Genomic DNA, 23,107 nt, shown 5'->3' with positions numbered 1-23,107 from the left:
ACTGAGAACAATGAAAGTGCTGATTTAGCTTAACATTGAAAGTGCTGATTTAGCTTAACATTGAAAGTGCTGATTTAGCTTAACATTGAAAGTGCTGATTTAGCTTAACATTGAAAGTGCTGATTTAGCTTAACATTGAAAGTGCTGATTTAGCTTAACATTGAAAGTGCTGATTTAGCTTAACTAGAGAACAAAGGAATGAGTGATGTATCAGAGATCCAATCAGTGCGATGTAGCTGAATCAACCATAGCTCTGTATGCATGCTGCTGAGCCAATGGTAATAAAGGGGGCGGGTACATCTGCTGCTGTATAAAAACCAGCCATTTTGAACATGATGTCAGTTGCTGAAGGAAGTCAAACAGTGTAAATCAAGTGATGCAATAAATCGACTATTTAAAACTTACCACCGGACTCGCAAACTTTTATTTTAGTGTGTTGACCTCAGATCAGTGTGGTCCACTGAAATTAATTACCCGATCTAACATACTTATGTTCTTAAGACCATTTCACTCTGTCTGGCTGTACAATAGCCGAGCTTAAAGCGCTCAATACTGACAATATGTTTCCATTTATCCGCAATACCATTTCTCAAATTGAGGAGTACAAAGAACTCAAAAATGTTTGTAAAGTTTCCCATAGGTAAAGTTGTACCAACCTCTTTGTCCTTCCGTTCCAATATATCTTGCTTTTGTTTGCACTCCTGTGAGATTTTCTTAATTTCTGACCCCTACAAAAACAGGCAACTGCAATCATTCCATTGAGCTATGGTAATATGGAAAAACTCTCAGTTTAAGCATTGTACATATAATTTTAATCAAATTAGAATAGATGAACATCACATTGGATATTGTAAGATAGATCAAGACTAGTAAGGGCTTCATTCTTGCTTGCACAAAAAAATAAATCACAGGGCACTCACTCCAAAACTTAAGTTACACAACTTTCATTTCCCACATAATAAAAAGAACCCCTTCCCAAGGAACTCTCTACCTTCACACACGCAAGACAGGTCATCAAATGCATAAAACACAAAAAGAACTGAAAGAAAGACCAGTCAATCCAAGCTTATGCTGATCTAGTGTCATACTGTGCTACAGAATTTACAGCACATATAGCCCATTCGGCCCAACTGGTCTATGCTGGTGTTTATGCTCCACAAGAGTCTCCTCCCACCCTACTTCATCTCAGCCCATCAGCATATCCTTCTATTCCTTTCTCCCTCATGTACATATCTAACTTCCCCTTAAATGAATCTATGTTATTCACCTCAACCACTCCATATGGTAGCGAGTTCCACATTCTCACCACTGCCTGGTGCTTTTCTATTTCCTTCTCAAAAGACTCAACAATTATATGCTAAGTGTCACTTACCTCTTACATACAGGAAACTCTCTTTTAACCGGCACCTAAATATCCAGAAACCTCTCTTACCTGAACCTACTCTTGAATTTTGCCGGTTAAGTTTTACTGTATATTAGTGGCCGTGTAACCGGGGTTCCTGGATCTGTGGCCATGTAATCGGGGTTTCTGCACCTGTGGCCGTGTAACCGGGGCTCCTGCACCTGTGGCCGTGTACGGGGCTCTCGTACCTTGCTAAGTATACCTCTCTGTAATCCGGACTTTTTGATCAACCGGCACCACGCCGGTCCCGTTGGTGCCGGATAAAAAAAAGTTTTCTGTATTTAAAACCTTGTGCTGAGTCATGTCTTACAAATTTGACTTCTAATTCTTCATTTTTGGTTGCATACAACAAATTTCTCAGCTTCCACCTCAAATTCACTTCATGGTTTTAAACATAAATGATACGCCAAACAATGTGCCCTTTAATTTCTTTTTTTGGGTGTGGGCCCCTTTTTTAAGGGGGTGCATGGCCATTTCAAAATAACACGCATGAGTGTTTTCTCCCCATTCAAAAAGCCAGTGAGCTGCCTGTGCGGGAGCTCCAGAGCGCCGAGCGACCATGCAGCTTAAAGGGAGCATTGAAGCTAACCTCACAATTTTTGTAATGAAAATAAAATGAATAAGATCTACAGCTTTTTCTTGCAATGGGCTACTTCATCATAGTAATATACACCAGTATATCCCCATTCCTTTATATAAAGGTGATACTGCAACAGGAGTATTTAATCCACCAGGAAGAATTAAATATAATGGAGTCAGCTCATTAATTTGTGCAATTAAGGCCCTTTCAGTGCAGATATCTGCGATATAGGAACTCAACGCGAGACCATTCTAAACTGTAATATACAAAACTAGGTACGGGAAACTTTGGTTTATCTGGAGGTTGTGTGCCCAGAAACCTCGATCTAACGGCAGAAATCAGCAGCCGTTTTGGTTAGGTTTTTTTTTCTTCTCCTAGCATTTCTTTTATTTTTTTATATAAAACAGTTAGGCTCTGGAAAGCGTCTCTGTAGCTTAGCAACAGCTTCAGAGACGCTTCCAAGGTACGGGCCAAGTGTTTACAAGCTGTTGCTAAGCAACAGTGTTTGTTGTCAGATACGGAGATGAAAACCTCCTATCCTTCAACATTAGCGCTGGTCTATCCGGAAGTTTTGATAGATCGGCAGCAGCTCGGTCCCGTCGGTGCCAGATATCAGAACTTTTCCTGTAAAATAATTTAAGGTTTAACTACAGGTATAAAATCAAAAAGGGAGTTCCTGGTCTCCCCTAATGGCTAGTGAAAAGCTGAGCCATACAGACGAAGATGATCTCAGATTTGATTCCCAGTCTCTGCGGAATTGGCTGATCTCAACCATTTCGGCTCACACAAAGAATGGTAACTTCTTTGAGGCACCATACACGAGCAAGGAATCAACACCTTTGGGAAAGGGGGAGGAAAGATAAAAGAAAATTGGGAAGAAAAAATGTTTTGAACAACTAGTAAAAGGCAAATTTAGGATTTAAGAGTGATCGCCACATGGAATGGACTTCCAGGTAGAGAAGTAGAGGCAAAACCCTGGAATGAAAGAATGATAGAGCACAGAAGGTAGCCATTCGGCCCATTGTGTCTGCGCCTCATCATTTAATAAACTTTTGGAAGGCATGATAAGGGGAACTGTTGGGTCTTTCTGGATGGATAAACTAAGTTGAGCCAAACAATCATCCCTATCCTTGTGAAAGAGAGAGTTTAACAGATCATAGTACAGCTGTTTAACAAACTCTGCCCCGTTTCTCCATAATTAGGTGTGCTAAATGATGCCTTTCACAGTTTACTTAAAGTTCAGATACACGCAGCACTTCAAGTTATGCGAGTCTTTAAAGTTTATGAAATGCTATATATACAGCGGCCACGACTAAAATCAGAAATGCTTTCTAGCACCAACCAAGCTTCTAACCTTTTCCTTTATTTTTGCCTCCTGCTCCCTACATTGCCTTTCAACAGCTTGAATTCTTCTGGTCATCGGAGCCTGGGCTTCTTTTAGTGCTTTCAGTTCTTGTTTTAGCTGGTCACGGAAACGCTTCACTTCTTCGTGCTCCTGCCGAGCAGCCTCATATTCCTTAAAAAATTAGCAACAGTCAGACGTTTACTAAAGCAAGTAGCTAAAACTGTTTTGTTAAAAAAATTCAACAGTGACAATAAAGGGTACTAGATTATCTACAATCGATATAGTGTAACTAATTTTTTGAAACTTCAACACCCAAATAGGAATCACAGGGGATCAGGAGATCAATCTTTCAAATTGTGCTATTGAAAGATTCTCCACCACATCCTTTTGAAGTGATCATTCCCTAATTCGGTATCATACTTAGTTCTTAGCTGCGAGCACCCAGCATTGCAATTTCCGAGTGGCATCTCGGATTATTTCTGTGTAGTCTGGAGGAGGACTCCTGCTCCGCCCGGCCCCATCAAAAATAAACAGGTACTTACCTTTGGGCTCCTCAGCTGAACCAGCAGCTGATATTGAGCGGAGCTTGCAAGCTGCGCACTCGGTCCTAGTGGAGTCCTAAAATGGAATTGGAGTCTTATTGATATGGAAGCTCAATTTAAATACCTAAATTAGCCGTGCACTTGCTTTAGGCGGCTATTCTGAGTACCCCAGCAAAAATGGCAATGGCGGGAACAGTAGATACTGTACATTGTACCACCCTGTATCCGTTGGGCAGGAGGTCTCAAAATTTCCCCCCTAGATTTGGTGAACATGATGCAAGATCAAATGAGTGTATCTTGTTTTGGCAATTCGATCTCCTTTCACGCTGAACCAGAGATTCTTAAAACTTTTAAGAATCTGAAAATATTCTGAAAGAGCAAGAACTATTAACTGCATTAAAAGCATTGACTATTAATGTGAACGTTTTTGTTGCATGCAAAGCCAACTTCATGTAGCTGTTGCTGATGACAGGCAAGAAAAAATAACTGGCAAGACGGGGGTGGGGGGGGGGGGGGGGAAAAGAGGGGATCGACAAGAAATGAAATCAGCCTAAATATAAATGAAACAGGAAAGGGGAGCATAGGAAAGACTAAACTAAGGGAGGACATAGATGGCCAGGAAATAGAGAGTTACAGAACAGGAATGTTGTAAAAAGATGGTTCAAAATAAAATGAGGGGAACTGCTATTAAAAATTAGTTAAACTGTCTGTACAGCAATGCACACAGTGTCCATAATAAAACAGGGGCACTGGAGGCAATAATACGTTGCAAGGAATCAGATATAGAAGGGATTACTGAGACATGACTACAGACTGGGAATTAAACACTGCAGGGTATAACATATTTAGAAAAAAGATAAAAGGGGGGAGGAAAGGAGGTGGAGTAGCTGTACTTATTAGGGATAACATAATGGCAGCAGAAAAAAGTGACGCAGCCATCAGCAAGGCAGAAATAGAATCCATGTGGATAGAGTTAAAAGATAATAAAGGATCATTCGCACTAATAGAGGTAGATAACAGACCACCTAATATTGGAAGGGAGGTGGAGGAAGAAAAATGCAAACAAACGAGAGAAATTAGTAAAAAACATAGAATACTAATCATGGCGGATTTCAACTACCCCGAAATCAATTGGCCAGAAGAGGTAGGTAAAGGGGGGTAAGCGAATGGAGTTCCTACAATGCGTACAGGACTCCTTTCTAACCCAATATGCAAGAAGCCCAACAAGGTAGGATTCACTACTGGACCTAGTAATGGGGAATGAACCAGAGCAGATAAGAGAAGTATAAGTAGGGGAACATCTAGGCAATAGTAACCATAATATAATACGCTTTAAAGGTAATAATTGAGAAGGACATAAGTATGATGAAGACCAGGGTAATAGATTGGAGAAAAGCCAATTTTGAAGAGCTGAGAAGAGAGCTTGGGCAACAATATTGGCAAACAATGATGTAGAATAGCAATGAGAAACGTTTAAAATGGTGTTCAGCAGAGTCTAAGAAAAATATATTCCGCTAAAAAACAAGACAAACACTAATGAGACACCGTGGATGAATAAAGACAAGTGAAAAATTGAGGGTAAGGAAAGAAGCATACACTAAGTACATGGACAGCAGGGGAGAACATGAAAAGGGAGAATACGAAGAGATTAGGAGAGAAGTAAAAAAAAAAAAATTAGGAAGGCAAAAAGGAACTATGAAATTAAAATCTCAAGGAACATAAAACAAAATAGTCTACAGGCACAAATAAAAAAAGGAAAGCCAGGATGGGAATAGGGCCACTAAAGGATGGACAGGATAAAATCACAGGCAGCGATAGCAAAATGGCAAGAATATTAATGATTACTTTGCTTCAGTATTTACCAGGTAGACAGATCAGGTGGACATGACATTGGATTGATGAGATTAGAAATGAGATAACCGCACTTAAAATAAAAAGGAGAAATATTAAATAAACTAATCAAACTTATTGGATAAAACCCCTGGTGCAGATGGATTACATCCGCACATTTTAAAAGAATCTAGGGAAGAGATAGCAGAGGCACTACTACACATATTAATAATTCGTTAGAAAAAGGTGTAGTGCCGGAGGACTGGCGGATCATTCACGCAATACCTATATTTAAGGAGGAAGATAGAACATGTCCAGGGAACTATAGACCAGTCAGCTTAACATCGGTGGTAGGAAAAATAATGGAATCTCTACTAAAGGAGAAAATAGAAGAACATCTAGAAACCAAAAATATAATGAATAGTCAGCATGGAATTCAAAAGAGTCTTGTTTGACCAACCTCATTCAATATTTTGAAGAGGTAGCGAGAGAGTAGAAAAGGGTAAGGCAATAGATGTCATTTATTTAGATTTTCAAAAGGCCTTCGATAAAGTACCACATAATAGGCTAATGAATAAGGTCAGAGAATGCAGAGTCAGGAGACAAGTAGCAGAATGGATAGCTAGCTGGCTTCAAGACAGAAAGCAGAGAGTTGGGGTAAAGGGTAGTTTTTCCACAGTGGCAGAAGTTGGGAAGGGGTGTTCCACAAGGATCAGTTTTGGGTGCTGTTCACAATTTATATTAATGATTTAGACTTTGGAATCAAAAACACAATTTCTAAATTTTGCGGATGACATCAAATGGGGGTGGGGCAGGGGGGGGGGATAGTCAATATTGAGGAGGATTGCAACAAAATTACAATAATAAGACATTAATAAACTTGCAGAATGGGAATATAATTGGCAAATTAATTTCAACAGGTAAATCTAGTAAGAAAAATAGAGCAAATTACTTGGAAAAGAAACAACTAAATGGCGGTAGAAGAGCAAAGGATCTGGAGAGTACAAAAACACAAATCACTAAAAGTAGCAGCGCAGGTCAATAAGGCCATAAAAAAGCAAGCCAAGCTCTAGGGTTTATTTCCAGAGAAATAAAATTGAAAAGTAGAGAAGACTTGGTAAACTTGTGCCAAACCTTCGTTGGACCATACTTGGGAGTACTTTGCATAATTCTGGTCGCCCGATATTATAAAAGGATAGAGAGGCACTGGAGACAGTGCAAAAATTTACAAGGATGATGCCAGAAATGCAAGGAAAGGATGAACAGGCTGGGTCTCATTTCTCTTGAAAAGAGAAGGTGGGCTGAGGAGTGAACTAATAGAAGTCTTTAAAATTATGAAAGGCTTTGATAGAGTAGACACAGAGAGAGTGTTTCTACTTGTGGGGTAGAACAAAACTAGAGGCCATCAATAAAAGATAGTCACCAAGAAATCAAATAGGAAATTCAGAAGAAACTTATTTACCCAGATAGTGGTGAGAATGTGGAACGTGCTACCACAGGGAGTGGTTGAGGCGAATAGTATAGATGCATTTAAGGGGAGGCTAGATAAGCATATGAGGGAGAAGGGAATAGAGGGTTTCTGCTGACAGTTAGATGGGGAAAGACAGGAGGAGGCTGGAGAGGAGTACAAACCCCGGCATGGACTGGTGGGCCAAATGGCCTGTTTCTGTGCTCTATATCCTATGTAATCTTATGATACAGCTCATAATGTGGTTTGGATAGAGGAATGGAAATGTAGAGAATGCTTTTGGAGATAGTGCCCCTGGTGTAACAGCAATTTTCTATTTGTAGATGGAACTGATTAATTAGGAAGACTTTATGGTACCGGTTAGATAATGTATACTGTACAGAAATGTCTAGCCTACTTCTGTGCACTCTACAGCTGACAACAAACAACTTACGTACAATGACAACAGTGAAAAGACCCTCTAGTCCATCTAGCCTGTCCTGCACAATTGTGATACTTTGTGTATCACAATATATAGATGCCCCACCAATGTTCCCTTTTAGCTGCACGGCCACACCGCGCTCTGCAGCTGCTGTGTAGCCGGCTCACCGACTTTTAAACAGGAAAAACTGCGCATGCACGGCATTTTGAATGGGCCGCGCAGCCCCTTAAAGGGGACCGCACACCCCCAAAAAATTAAAGGGAACATTGCTCCCCACCCCACCCAAAAACCATGTGATCTCTTGGGAGAGGCAAAAAAAAATTAAAAACCCAGGCCAATTTGTTGGTGGGGGGGGGGAAATGAAGAGAGATCTGGGAAATTCCTGTCCGACCCAACTAGGCGATCGAAACTAGTCCAGGAGATGGAACTTATTTTACATTGTGAGCCTAGAACATTTGTTAACTGGAGCACGAAACTGGTTTCATGGGTAGAAAAACAACGAATGCTATCGTATTCACAGGAGCTGACATTCATCGAAAACCAATAGCATCAATATTGTTCTACAAACCAGAATTCTGATCAGTCTCGTATCACTGAAGTAAAATGCTTTATTGCATTGTTACAACGTCATAACTTACCACCCAGGGCCTCTTTCTTTCCAGCATCTTTATTTTATCCAAATGTCCGCTGTCGCTCGTAATACCGCTGCACATCTTGTTCATTCCGCTCATTTCTTTGCTTCATTTTCTCCAAGGCAGCTGTTTTTTCTTTACACGTATTCTACAAATGCATTAAATAAAGCTTTTTTTTGAAGCTATTAGAAAGGGGGCCGGACAATACTTACAATAACAAAGATATATCCTTCCATACCTCGGTAGTTCTTTCACTTTTTCGCGGTAATTTTTTAAATCGCTGTGAAATTTGTACATTTCTGGTGGGCCAACTGATTTTTCAGTTGCTTCCAATAGCTCAAACTTTTGACATTTTTGCGAAACTCTCCAACTTTCTCCTGTAAAATTAAAATTGAAACATAACGAATGGTAAACTGGGCCCAAAAAAAATAAATTTTGATAGTTACAAGCAAATTGAACTGCTCAATATAGCAATTTCATACAAAAGCAGTACCATGCTCGCTCCACAGATAATGTCACTAACATTTCTGTAAAGATAACACAAAAAAGGAAAGCATGTTTATTACTAATTTTGCCGCATTCCTGAGCAACGTGAACAGCTTTTGTCTCTTGAAAAGTTGCGTCCAGAGATTCTTCCAGCGGCTTCCAAAGAATCCACAGCAGGAGATGCAATCATTTTTTTCTAGCATGGGGTCCAAAACATCTTACTCACCGATTTTCTTACATAAAATGCAAGATTTGGCAAACATCATAGCAATACAGTAGTTTAAATCATTGTGTTTATCTTTCCACCCCAAATCCCTAATTGGTTCGTTCTACATATGTTCCCCCACCTGTTCCATTTTGACATTTGCGGCGTTCCACAGTCCGGCCCCCCCAACACTGAATTAACAACTTGCAACTGAAGGCACAGCCGCCAATTGGTGGAGCGGATTGTGCATAGAGTCAACAGCACATGAACAGGCCATCCAGAACAACTAGTCCATGCCAGTGTTTATGCTCCACACGAGCTCCTCCCACCCTACTTCATCTCATCCTATTCAGCGTAACCGTGACTACACTGACTAGCTCTTTGTGCGCACAAAAAGCACACAAATGTTTTTCCTTCTTGGGTTTACGTTCAGTCAAGAGTTTGGCGGGGGGGGGGGGGGGGGGGGGCGGTCAGGGAAGAGAGAGGATGAGCAGCGAGAAAATAAGAATACTCTATGGTGAGGCACTCACAATGTGAAGTATTCCCCTCCCCCCACATCTATATTATCAAAAATCTTGTGTATGCGCAAATACAGCATTGTGATATCTTTTCACCCAATCAAATTGCAGAATCAAACACCAATGCCCTTCCAACCAATGAGATCCCAGAACGATCTCTGCAGTGCCAATTCAGATTGATTCCACAATAACCTGAATTTTGTAGTTTCTAAGTAGGGCTAAGGCAGCTGAAGGCCTTGCTAATGAGGGAGTAGAAATGACAGTGGGGACGGTTGCACATTCAGCCAGCAATGAAGGATGAAAAGGCTGGGTCATAGGGTGGTACATGGTTGCAGTGGTAGGGTGAGGTAAAGCCACTAAAGGATTTGTAAACAACAATGGCCTGGAATTTGCAGCCAGCGGCGAAGCAATGGCGCTGACCTCGAAGAAAGCTTCTCACAAAGGTCTAGCAACCTCTGGCATAAATTTCAGCTCTCCTGACGTTAATTTCATGCTGGCGTCAAGTCATGGGGATCTCCAGCGTCCAGCAACAGTGATGTCATCAAGCTGGCTAAGCAGCCAATCACATTGAAGAATTCTCAGACAGCAAATCAGGAAGTAAAATGCACTGATTTTTCCTTCACTTTTTAATATCTTAGAGAGCAAAATAAAGATTGGGACATACACATGGGATTAAGGTAGAAGCTGAATTAGAAAAAACATTTTAAAGAATTAAAAATGATATTAAAAATTTGACATTCCACAAATATAAAAGTAGTTTTTCAGAGCCAGAACGGTTGTGCAGCTGTATTATGTATCAGTACGCCATTAAAAATCCAGTTACACCTCATTCAACAAGGCTTAACTTTATCAAGGTTTTTCAAAGAGCAATATTACAGGGTAAAAGCTTAAGTCCTCACCAGTTCAGTGATTTTTCAAAGGTTACCGACTCCGGTGAGTTCAACAGGGCACCCTATGGAGAAGCGTAGAATCGCCGAGAGCAACGTTTGGATTCCCGCGTTTGTGCGCGCATGTGCTATCTCCAGAGCTTGCCGTCAGGTTCAGAGGGGAAATGATGGTGAATGCCAACAGTTTTCGCCGTGATTATCACCGCAAAACCCAGCCAATAGAATTCAGGGCACTGAAGGTTGTCAAGGACACAGGTAATGGGGTGAGCAGGACTTTGCATGGGGCAGAGTTTTGGCTGAATTGGAGTTTGTATTACATAGAATATACGGCACAGAAAACAGGCCATGCCAGCATTTATGCTCCACTGGAGCCATCCACCCATTCTTCCTCATCTTACTCTATCAGCATAACCCTCTCTTCTCTTCTCCCCTATATGCTTATCCAGCCTTCCCTTAAATGCATCTATACTATTCGCCTCAACCAATCCCTGTGGTAGCGAGTTCCACATTCTCACCACTTTCTGGGTAAAGAAGTTTCTTCTGAATTCCCTATTTTATTTCTTGGTGACCATCTTATATTGATGGCCTCTAGTTTTGCTCTACCCCACAAGTGCAAACACTCTCTCTCTGCATCCACCCTATCAAAACCTTTCATAATTTTAAAGACCTCTATTAGGTTACCCAAGAGAAAACTGACCCAGCCTGTTCATCCTTTCTTAATAGGTATAAACCTCACAGTTCTGGTATCATCCTTGTAAATCTTCTTCGCACCCTGTCCAGTGCCTCTATTTCCTTTTCATAATATGACAACCCAGAACTGTACACAGTACTCAAAGTACCAACGTTCGATATAAGTTTAGCATAACTTACTTTTCAATCTATCCCTATAGAAATAAACCCTAGTGCTAGGTTTGCTTTTTTTATGGCCTTGTTAACCTGCGTAGCAACTTTTAGTGATTTGTGTATTTGTAATCCCAGATTCCTTTTCTCCTCTATCTCAATTAGATTATTTTCCAAATACAGGAAACTTTGTGCTATCTGGAGGTGAGCTATCCGGCAAACTGGAGCCACCAGCAGAAATCAGGTGCCGTTTTTTATTCTTCTTGTTAGTTTTCTTTGCTTTTTTCCCCCCACAGTCAAGCAGTGCAAGGTCTGTAGCTATAGCGGGGGGGAGAGAGGGAGGGGCGGGGGGGGGGGGGGGGGAGAGAGGGGGGGCGGGGGGGGGGGGAGAGAGGGGGGGGCGGGGGGGGGGAGAGAGGGGGGGGCGGGGGGGGAGAGGGGGGGGGCGGGGGGGGGAGAGAGGGGGGGCGGGGGGGGAGAGAGGGGGAGAGAGGGGGGCGGGAGAGGGGGGGGGCGGGGGAGAGGGGGGGGCCGGGGGGGAGAGAGAGGGGGGCCGGGGGGGAGAGAGAGGGGGGCCGGGGGGGAGAGAGAGGGGGGCCGGGGGGGAGAGAGAGGGGGGCCGGGGGGGAGAGAGAGGGGCCGGGGGGGAGAGAGAGGGGCCGGGGGGGAGAGAGAGGGGCCGGGGGGGGAGAGAGAGGGGCCGGGGGGGGAGAGAGAGGGGCCGGGGGGGAGAGAGAGGGGCCGGGGGGGAGAGAGAGGGGCCGGGGGGGAGAGAGAGGGGGGCGGGGGGGGGGGGAGAGGAGGAGAGCCAGGGGGGGTGGCGGGACAGAGGGGCAACGGCAACACACAGATGGTGGCGGGGAGGGTCGGACAGACAGTGAGGAAGGGAGAGACCGGGAGGGAGGGAGAGGGAGCGAGGGCCAGACAGAGAGGGATAGCCAGACAGAGAGGCAGAGCCAGACAGAGAGGCAGAGCCAGACAGAGAGGCAGAGCCAGACAGAGAGTGATCTGAGGAAACCAGAGGGCTGTTTTTTTAAGGGAGCTTCAGAACCTCTTGATGTGGCCCTGTTTCCCAATCACATGCACAAGCCACAGCTAGAGGCTTATTTCAACTCCCCAGTGCCTGCCTTCCAGACAGTAAAAGCTGCATCAGTGGAATAATTCGAACTGCAACCAAAGAAGGCTCGAGTCCCATTGAGTGCTCCCAGACCTCCAGCTCAATGTGCCAGATAAGGGAAAGACCTGTACAAGACCTCTGAAAAACTAAGCAGCCACACTGGCTCAGTATGCAGTGTATCATATACAGAACATCACATCAATGCCCCCAACTGTTACTGTACTAGGAGATCAACTAGTTGTTAATAATCTCCTACATTTTAAGAGAAAATACTACTTTCCTGCAACTTTCCACACCAGCCTTGATACTTGAGCTTTTAGATCAAGACATCACATTCCTAAAGCGTTGAGGTGATGCCAACCAGTGCTTGCATTAATTCAGAGGAATGCGCATTGATCTAAAGTGCCAGTTAGTAATACCATGTTGGCACAATTCTGGGGGAAAAAAATCAGGCAGTTATTATCAATTACAGTTTTCATGATGAGTTTACACCATATGCATCAAATCTTGGTGTGATTCAGAGGGTTAAATAAAGAATAATGTTGGTCAAGATGTAACCTTTCATTGCATTAATTCGTACATTCTCTATTTATTCTGGCATAAACGCATACCTGAGGTAAAAACTGGCAGAGATTGCCCACTTGGATATTCAAAGCAGAGGTCTGTTCTTCCACCATTTTCTGGGTTGTTTGACACAGAAATCTCTCGACTAACAATAAGGTTGTTCTGAGGCCTGTAGCTATAAAAGACCAATTATTTAAAATCACAAATATTAAATCAGTCTTCAAGAGTTTTAGAAACTGAATTATAAAGTTTAGAAAATAAACAGAAACCAATGATGCTTCAACTGGCTCATTATTACATAGAAACAGGATAAGGCCATTCAGCTCCTCTAGCATGTTCTGTCATTCAATTCGACCATGGCTGATCTGTTTCTTAAAGAAAGACTTGCACCTATATAGCACCTTTCACAACCACCAAGTGTCCTAAAGCATTTTACAGCCAATGAGGTACTTTTTGAAGTGCAGTCACTTTTGCAATGTAGGAAAAGCGGCAGCAATGTGATAATGATCAAATAATCTATTTAGTGATGTTGATTGAGAGACAAATATTGGCCAGGCCCCAGGGATAAACTCCCCTGCTCTTCTTCAAAATAGTGTCATGGGATCTTTTACGTCCACCTGACAGAGCAGACGGGGCCGCAGTTTAACGTCTCATCTGAAAGATGGCACCTCTGAGTGCAGCACTCCCTTAGTACAGCGCTGGAGGGTTAGCCTAGATTTTTGTGTTCAAGTCCCTGGAGTGGAACTTGAACCCACAACCTTCTGACTCAGAGTCGAGGGTGCTACCAACTGGGCCACAGCTGACACTCCAGCAACCCACCTTGGTTCTGTAATCCTTAATACCCTTTGCCTAGCAAAAATCTATCAAACTATCAACTCAGTGGATGTGGTGTATTTAGACTTTCAGAAGGCTTTCGATAAGGTCCCGCATAAGAGATTAGCGTGTAAAGTTAAGGCACATGGGATTGGGGGCAAGGTTTTGACTTGGATAGGGAATTGGTTGGCAGGTAGAAAGCAAAGAGTTGGAATAAACGGGTCTTTTTCCGAGTGGCAGGCAGTGACTAGTGGGGTACCGCAGGGATCGGTCCTTGGACCCCAGCTATTCACAATATATATTAATGATCTAGACAAGGGAACTAGATGTAATATCTCCAAATTTGCAGACGACACAAAGCTGGGTAGGCTTGTGTGCTGTGAGGAGGATGCCGAGAAGCTCCAGGACGATTTGGACAGGTTGGGTGATTGGGCAGAAGCATGGTAGATGCAATATAACGTGGATAAATGTGAGGTTATCCACTTTGGTGTCAAAAACAGGAAGACAGATTATTATCTGAATGGCAATAGATTGGGAGAAGGGGACGTGCAACGAGACCTAGGTGTCCTTGTGCATCAGTCGCTGAAAGTAAGCATGCAGGTGCAGCAGGCGGTTAAGAAGGCAAATGGCATGTTGGCCTTCGTAGCGAGAGGGTTTGCGTACAGGAACAAGGATGTCTTGTTGCAGTTGTACAGGGCCTTGGTGAGACCACATCTGGAGTATTGTGTGTAGTTTTGGTCACCTTATCTGAGGAAGGATGTTTCTTGCCATGGAAGGAGTGCAGCGAAGATTCACCAGGCTGATACCTGGGATGGCAGGAATGATGTATGAGGAGAGATTAGGTCGATTGGGCTTGTACTCGCTGGAGTTTAGAAGAATGAGAGGGGATCTCATTGAAACTTATAAAATTCTAACAGGACTAGACAGACTAGATGCTGGAAGGATGTTCCTGATGGTCGGGGAGTCCAGAACCAGGGGTCACAGTCTAAGGATAAGGGGTAAGCCATTTAGGACAGAGATGAGGAGGAATTTCTTCACCCAGAGAGTGGTGAACCTGTGGAATTCTCTACCACAGAAGGCAGTAGAGGCCAATTCATTAAATATATTCAAGAAGGAGTTGGATATATTTCTTAAGGCTAAAGGGATCAAGGGGTATGGGGAGAAGGCAGGAACACGGTACTGAATTTGGATGATCAGCCATGATCGCATTGAATGGTGGAGCAGGCTCGAGGGGCCGAATGGCCTAATCTGCTCCTATCTTCTATGTTTCTATGTTCAGTTTTGAAATATTCAATCGACTCCCCTCCACCCCCAGCAGCTTTTTGGGGCGGGGGGGGGGGGGGTGAAAAAAGAGTTCCAGATTTCAACTAGCCTTTGTGTGAAGAAGTGCTTCCTGACATCACCCCTGAACAGCCGATCTCTAATTTTAAGGTTATGCCCCCTTGGTCTGGACTCCCCCATCAGAGGAAATAGTTTCTCTAATCTATCCTATCAACTCCTTTAATCATCTTAAACACCTCAATTAAATCACCCCTTAATCTTCTTATAATTTAACCCTTTTACAACTTATCAGGTGAAACAACTTTTAATTGAGAAGTTACTTAGAGGCTCCCCCAATGAGAGGTCCCAGGTTCAATCTCCAGTCAGCGCTGTGTAAGCTGATTTTAGGGGGACAAGGGGTGTTAGTTTGGACTCCCCCTGCAATTCTCTTTGTATTCACAGCAAAATGCAATTTCCATGAGCAGACCTACATCTCCTATACGAAAGTTACAACTTTCCACATACCACGCAGCACGGGACAAATGATTACCCGTTTTAATCACAATTGTATCAAAAGTTCCACCCGAGTTACCCAACACACACTCCTGTCCACTCTAAATGGCGGAAAAACACCACACTGCAAGATCACATGGTTGTGCGGGTTAGGTTGATTTGGCTATGATAAATTGACCCTTAGTGTTAGGGGATTAAATACGTGGGGTTACGGGGATAGGGTGGGATATGTGTCGGTGCAGGCTCGATGGGCCGAAATGGCCTCTATCTGCACTGTGGGGATTCTGTGATTCAGGTCACAGAAAGAAAACAGTAGAGCAAATAACCAGCAGCACAATATTTGGCATGCACCATATTTAAACTGCTCTGGAACAAAATAATAGAATGCAGAATCTTTGTATGCTTTTCAGAATAATGTCACTGTCTCTCTGATTCATGTAACATGGGCGCACAGCTCAAAAATATGGAATCAGACAAGTGAACAGAACTGAGGGATAAGAAAAGCATTCCAAGGCAGACTTCAACACATCAGAACAAAGGAGCAGACACCACTGTGGGGTGTCAGCCAATGAGTTGCACTGTGTTTGCCAAGGAGTTGGAGGTGGGGCGGGACTTGTGGCAGGATTCACAGCAAACAGTCTATTTTAAGCAAAGTCTATTTACAAATTCTATTTAAAAAGAGTCTCTACCACCAAAACTACAGCAACTTCTGATAAAAGCAGGGTGACTTCTCCAGCAAAATGCAGTAAATGGAGGATAAATACATAATACAGCAGTGCAGTCTCCAGGCATGATTGGCGGGGGAATTACCCAATCTGGATGGGAATAGTGGAGCTACTATATGCAGCTACAAAGAAGTCCCTTGCTATTAGGCAGGCAATCATGTTATTAACTAGCTAAGACAGCGTTTCCAGTCTTTTGGGTTTCATTTCCATTTGATGATAACTGACATGTATATCAAATAGCTTGCCTGCTTTCATGTCTACACCTGACTGAGAGCAGTCTGAGTGTTTGACCAGCATCTGAAAGTTTACATGCTTTTAACCGAACCCTCCATGGTCTCTAAATTGTCAGACTGCTTGTCAGACATCCAATACTGGATGAGAAGAAATGTTCTCCAATTAAATATTGGGAAGACCGAAGCCATTGTTTTTGGTCCCCGCCACAAACTCCGTTCCCTAGCCACTGACTCCATCCCTCCCCCTAACATCTGTCTGAGGCTGAACCACACTGTTCGCAACCTTGGTGTCATATCTGACCCTGAAATGAGTTCCCGACCACATATCCACGGCATAACTAAGACCGCCTATTTCCACCTCCATAACATTGTCCATCTCCACCCCTGCCTCAGCTCATCCGCTGCTGAAACCCTCATCCATGCCTTTGTTACCTCTAGACTTGACTATTCCAACGCACTCCTGGCCGGCCTCCGACATTCTACCCTACGTAAACTTGAGCTCCTCCAAAACTTGGCTGCCCATGTCCTAACTTGCACCAAGTCCCGTTCACCCATCAGCCCTGTGCTCGCTGACCTACACTGGCTCTGGTTAAGAAACGCCTCGACTGCAAAATTCACAGCCTTGTTTTCAAATTCCTTCATAGCACCCAAACACCCCACCACCAAGAGCTGCCTGAGCTCCTCAAATTCTGCCCTCATGAGGATCCCAGATTATAATCGCTCAACCTTTGGTGGCCGTGCCTTCTGTTGCCTAGGCCCTAAGCTCTGGAATTCCCTGCCTAAACCTCTCCGCTGCTCTTTCCTCCTTTAAGAGGCTCCTTAAAACCTACCTCTTTGACCAAACTTTTGGTCATCTGCCCCAATTTCCCATTGCGTGGCTAGGTGTCAAAATGTTTGTCTTATAATTCTCCTGTGAAGGGCCTTGGGACATTTTACTACTTTAAAGGTGCTATATAAATACAAGTTGTTGTTGTTAACATTTCCAAGATATTAAGTAATTTCTCGTGCTTTTGATTTGTAAATACAGGCTAACATCATCAATGCGGGTAAACTGCTGGGCTAGATGACCCCCTCTGGAGACATGAATGTCTGTCTTTAAAACTGTCTCTAGACAGTTTTGCTTATTGCGGAGACTGAAAAGTGCTCCAATTGACTTTAGTGCTCCCGGGTCGGAGAGGAGAAAACCAGTCACGGTTCCCACTCATCGCTCTCCAACAAGCCTGCTAGAAGTACGCGTACTAAGATGCCAGCCTCAGCTCAGTAGTAGCACTGATTAAATACGAAATGGACGGGAATTTGGGAAGCAGGGCTGGTTGGAGCATAGCAGTCCCCTGCAGTACAGGATGAGGAGTTGGAGGACACGCAAAACTGAGACATTACAGTGCCATCACTGAATTCTACAGAACAAGTTTACATGGGTTGTTTCCATTAGATTATACTTACAGTTCAAGTTCAATATATCCTTTGTTATATCCTCGTTTCACATAAAGGCCAGCCTGTTCAAAAAAATAAAGGTTTATAATTTCAACACAGCCCATACAAATGAAGTGTGAATATGAACTGAAAGATTTCGGTATAATTAATCAGATCTATTTTACTCTTTGCATTCTTTTCACTCAGACTGGTAATGTGGTTAGTGCAAAACAACTAAAGTTGACTCTTCCAAGGGGGAGGCAGTGGATTCAAATACTGTCTCTGCTCAAAGATCAAACTGACATCCCAATTATCTGTTAGAGCTGCATTGCACAAAATAATTCCCATTCTTCCTTTAAAACGGTTAGCCTCACTGTTACTCCTACCACAAAATCCAGTCTATTATATCTGTATTTGAAGTTGAACGAATGAGGAAGATTGACCTTTACACCACTCCCTACACTGAAACATTTATCTATGACTCCCAAAGAAAAGGTCATGGGAGAGGTTAGTGTTAATATACAGCAAACAGTTTATTCAGCATAATCAAATTACAACAGGCTAATGTGTTTATCAAACACATGCCAAAAAAAATGTACTATGCAGATACATTTCCTACATGTACAAATACAGTAAATGCTGCATTTAAAATTGTTTACATTACACCGGTGTCACTTAACATAACAAATACGAGCAAGAGTAGGCCATATGTCCCTTTGAGCTTGCCATTCAATAAGATCATGGCTGATCTTCTACATCAACTCCACCTTCCCGCACTATCCCCATATCCCTAGATTCCCTTAGTATTCAAAAATCTATCAATCTCTGTCTTGAATATACTCAATGACTGAGCATCCACAGCCCTCTGGGTAAAGAATTCCAAAGATTCACAAACCTGAGTGAAGAAATTTCTCATCTAAATCCTAAATTGCCAACCCCTTATTCTGAGATGGTGACCCCTGGTTCTGGACTCCCCAGCCAGGGGAAACATCTTCCCTGCATCTACCCTGTCAAGGCCTTTTAAGATGTTTCAATGGTATCACCTCTCATTCTTCTAAACTCTAAGGAATATAGGCCTAGTCTACTCAATCTCTCCTCCTAGGACAATCCCTTAACAAAAGAACTTTTAGCACAATGTTTTCTGGCTTTGAAAGTTTAAATTTAAGAAATAACTATAGCTTATATCTTCAAAGTATGCAGCATTAAACAATGATTTTCTATTTGTTTGACACCATTCTAATTTTAGTATTACAGCATTTTCAATCCGTTGTAAGCTTCATTGTTCCCCATTATAATAATTGCAACCGGCTGGCCACATTTTCAAAATTAAAAAACTGCATATAGTACAGGAAACTTTGTGTTATCCGGAGGCTAACTGTCCGGAATGCTCGAGCCACCGGCAAAAATCAGGAGCTGTTTTCGTTAGGTTTTTTTTCTTCTCGTTGCTTTTTCTCTCAACAGTCAAGCTCTGCAAGGTCTGCTGAAGCTGTTGCTAAGCTACAGAGAGGCTTGGACTGTTTAGAAGCTGTTGCTAAGCAACAGGGTTTGTTGCCAGATACGGAGCTCAAAAGCTTCCGTATCTTTCAACATTAACGCTGGAGTGTCCGGCAGTTTTGAGGGAACGGCAACAGCTCGGTCCCGTCGGTGCCGGATAGCACAAAGTTTCCTGTAGTAGCTGTGTGTGTCAGCCGTGGCTCAGTGGGTAGCACTCTTGCCTCCGAGTCAGAGGTTGTGGGTTCAATTCCCACTCCAGAAACTTGAGCACAAAAATCTAGGCGGACACTCCAGTGCAGTGCTGAGGGAGCGCTGCACTGTCAGAGGTTCCGTCTTTTGGATAAAACGTTAAACTGAGGCCTCGTCTGCTCTCAGGTAGACGTAAAATATCTCATTACACTATTTTGAAGAACAGCAAGGGAGTTCTCCCCGGTGTCCTGGCCAATATTGATCCCACAACCAACATCACTAAAAAACATATTATCTGGGCATTATCACATTGCTCTTCGTGGGAGCTTGTTGTGCGCTAATTGGCTGCCGCGTTTCCTACATTATAACAGTGACTGCACTTCAAAAGTACTTCATTGGCTGTAAAGCGCTTTGGGACGTCCCGAGGTCATGAAAGGTGCTATATAAATGCAAGTTCTTTCTTTCAAATAACCAATTATCAGTCCAACTGATGAAAAGTGAAGGAATCAAAAAAGTAGCAGAAAGGGAACCACTGAGGAACAACTATTCAAGCAAAAAAACACAAGCAACTAAATCCCTCTCTTTTCCCTAAAACTACCACAAAACTGACAAAATAATTTCTTCACACCGTTTTGACTGCCATTTTCCGCTCTCACTTAGGCCAATTAAAAATAAGATTTATAACGTGTCAAATGACTGAAGATTTCAGGGAAACGTCACTTGACCTCCCTTAATAGTGGTCACTTTAATTAGAAATGCCCCCCATAGTTCTGCCCATATAATCCAACAACAACTTGTATTTCTACAGCACCTTCAGCATAGTAAAACATCCCAAGGCACTTCACAGGAGTGATTTATCAGACAAAACTGGTCACCAAGCCACATAAGGAGATATTAGGGCAGGTGACCACAAGCTTGGTCAAAGAGGTAGGTTTAAAGGAGCGTCTAAATCCCCTGAGATTTGACGTTGGAAATTTCACCTGGGCTTGGATACTGCATATCTTTAGTTGCTGTGGACAAATTATGTGTACGAGAAACATATCATGAACTTTGTAGTTTTCACCCTACTTCTGTGGTACTACAACACCAGAGTTCACCATTCCAACCTATGTCACACAGACAGAAAAAACCAGAGATTCACAGCACCCGTTAACAAATGCTATTTGTGTGAGAAAGAGATGCATTGCGGAAGTTTCCGGTTTCACTCTTCTTCTATGGAACTACAATACTCAAAAAGTATATTGCGATAACTCAGCAGAAAGTTTACAATCAACATCTGGGAGGTCCAAAAATAAAAAGATTTAACTTTTTTTCAGTGTTTTCTACAATTTAAACTAATAAATATGAAAAATTGTAGCAGTATTGTTTGGGATAAAAGTTGTGCTGCTGAATACGACTGATGTTTCCATCAGGCCAAGGGGGAGAAAGAAAGAACTTGCCTTTATATAGCGCCTTTCACGCCCTCGGGATATCCCAAAGCGTTTTACAGCCAATGAAGTACTTTTTGAAGAGTAGTCACTAAATATTGGCCAGAACACCAGGGAGAACTCCCCTGCTCTTCTTCAAAATAGTGACATGGGATCTTTTACGTCCACCCGAGAGGGCAGACAGGACCTCGGATTAATGTCTCATCCGAAAGATGGCATCTCCGACAGTGCAGCACTGGAGTGTCAGCCTGGATTGTGTGCTTAAATCTCGAAATTGGGGCTTTAACCCACGACCTTCTGACTCAAGGGGTGAGAGAGCTATCCACTGAGCCACGGCTGACACCACGCAACAGCTCAGAAACCACGCTCCAGATTGAAACAATGTTACACAGAATCTTCTTGTAAATTAATTGTCCAGTTAACCAAAAAGGAACTTGCTGTGAAATCAAGACAGATTTATTACATCAAATATTGTCAGCACTCACCTTGTCCCCTCTGCCAATAAAGGAGGTTTTTCCTGCCAAGCCCAGGCAAATCGCACAGACGATGCTGGACTTTCCAGTGCCATTGGCACCCACTATCATGTTCAAATTGGCCCCAGGGTGGATCTCACAAGAATCATAAGTTCTGAAAAGCAATGCAACATTTACTAAATTCGAACAAAAGTTTGGCATCACAACTTATATCCGATACAGTTCTGTCAGATTGTTATATCAAACATTAGAAATATGTAATAATTAGAGCTTTATTCACTCAACATTGCTTCAGTGCTTACATTAAAGTTTGAAGCTTTCTCAAGGGTGCTAGATCTTAGCATGGGAGAGAACTTCTACAGCAATGTTCTCACTCCCTCTGGTTTTAAACACACAGATATCCAAACACTTTGAAGTTTTAAAATCCCAAAACACAAATCTGTTATAGCCATTTCAGTAGCATTGGTCAGCATCCATCTCTAATTACTACTCCATGTTAGGAAGCAGGCAATCTAGTTTTTCCTGTGTGTCTGGTAAAGGATCTGATGAGGAGGCTGACTTTACATAATTGTGAAGGTGATCAATCAGCCTATCACAGAATCACAGAAACCCCACAGTGCAGATAGAGGCCATTTCGGCCCATCGAGTCTGCACCGACACATATCCCACCCGATTCCCGTAACCCCTACACCAACACATATCCCACCCTATCCCCGTAACCCCACGTATTTAATCCCCCTAACACTAAGGGTCAATTTATCATAGCCAATCAACCTAACCCGCACATCTTTGGACTATCAGAATAAAAGATGTGTGGAAACATACTGAGAAGTCCCATTGTTGTTGTAAAAAGCACAAGAGCAAAGCTCATGTAGTTTAGTGTCATCAAAATTTAAAATCACACTATAGCCCTTTACTCACTCCCAGTCACCTTAGCACACACAGCCTTCCAGATATCCATTGGTAAGCTTTTCTAAGGAAAGCATATCTTGCATCCCAACTATTTCCTATTAGATCACTTAATTATGCCTCAGTTAATGTATTTTCACATATCCAATAGGAAGGCTTTATTTCTCCCCATCAATATCCATGATTTCCAAATGAATCAGAGATTAAGATTCAACTTAAGGCAGCAGAAGAAATGCTGCTGTCACTGGCTCTATTCCCTACAGTGTAAACAACGCACCTCTCCATTTACCACTGCATGACTCAGCCTAGGTGCGGGGTCCGGCTTACACACACACCATTTACAGTTTGCATCAGTGGGGGAATCCGATCATAAATGATGGATTTGTATCATTATTTAGAAAAAAAGGGTGTACAAAAATTGTATTTTTTTTAAATGTAAAAAATGAAATTATTTTCAATTTCATCAGCTATCATGAACAGGACAATTATTCAATTCAAAAAATACATAGAAAACATATCCAGAAGGAATCATGGTTTCAATCTGAAATTCTTACTGCAACAGTTTAAATTACAAAAATAGGGAATACAGTTTCCTAAGAACATAAGAATTAGGAGCAGGCCATACGGCCCTCGAGCCTGCTCCGCCATTCTATAAGGTTATGGCTGATGATCTACCTCAAATCCACTTTTCCGCCCGATCCCCATATCCCTGGATTCCCTTAGTGTCCAAAAATCTCTCAGCCTTGAATATACTCAACGACTGAGCCTCCACAGCCCTCTGGGGTAGAGAATCCCAAAGATTCACCACCCTCAGTGTAGAA

General features: G+C 42.7%; 1 protein-coding gene across 1 annotated transcript in view; it reads right to left on the bottom strand.

The window, feature by feature from the left end:
- Positions 1-23,107, bottom strand: part of smc5 (structural maintenance of chromosomes 5) — a 104,539-nt gene that overhangs the window by 70,814 nt on the left and 10,618 nt on the right. Inside the window, 10 exon segments of the mRNA XM_085992358.1 lie at positions 657-728; positions 3,337-3,498; positions 8,227-8,271; positions 8,273-8,370; positions 8,463-8,577; positions 8,580-8,597; positions 12,885-12,957; positions 12,959-13,012; positions 17,825-17,877; positions 21,390-21,531. Of these exon segments, the coding sequence (XP_085848484.1) occupies positions 657-728; positions 3,337-3,498; positions 8,227-8,271; positions 8,273-8,370; positions 8,463-8,577; positions 8,580-8,597; positions 12,885-12,957; positions 12,959-13,012; positions 17,825-17,877; positions 21,390-21,531 (832 nt within the window).

Source organism: Somniosus microcephalus, chromosome 1 (genome assembly GCF_052327205.1).
Source record: "Somniosus microcephalus isolate GS21.2 chromosome 1, FLI_Smic_1.0, whole genome shotgun sequence".
Taxonomy (NCBI): Eukaryota; Metazoa; Chordata; class Chondrichthyes; order Squaliformes; family Somniosidae; genus Somniosus; species Somniosus microcephalus.
Note: the sequence above shows the minus strand (reverse complement) of the source record. Positions and strands in the feature narration are given on the sequence as shown.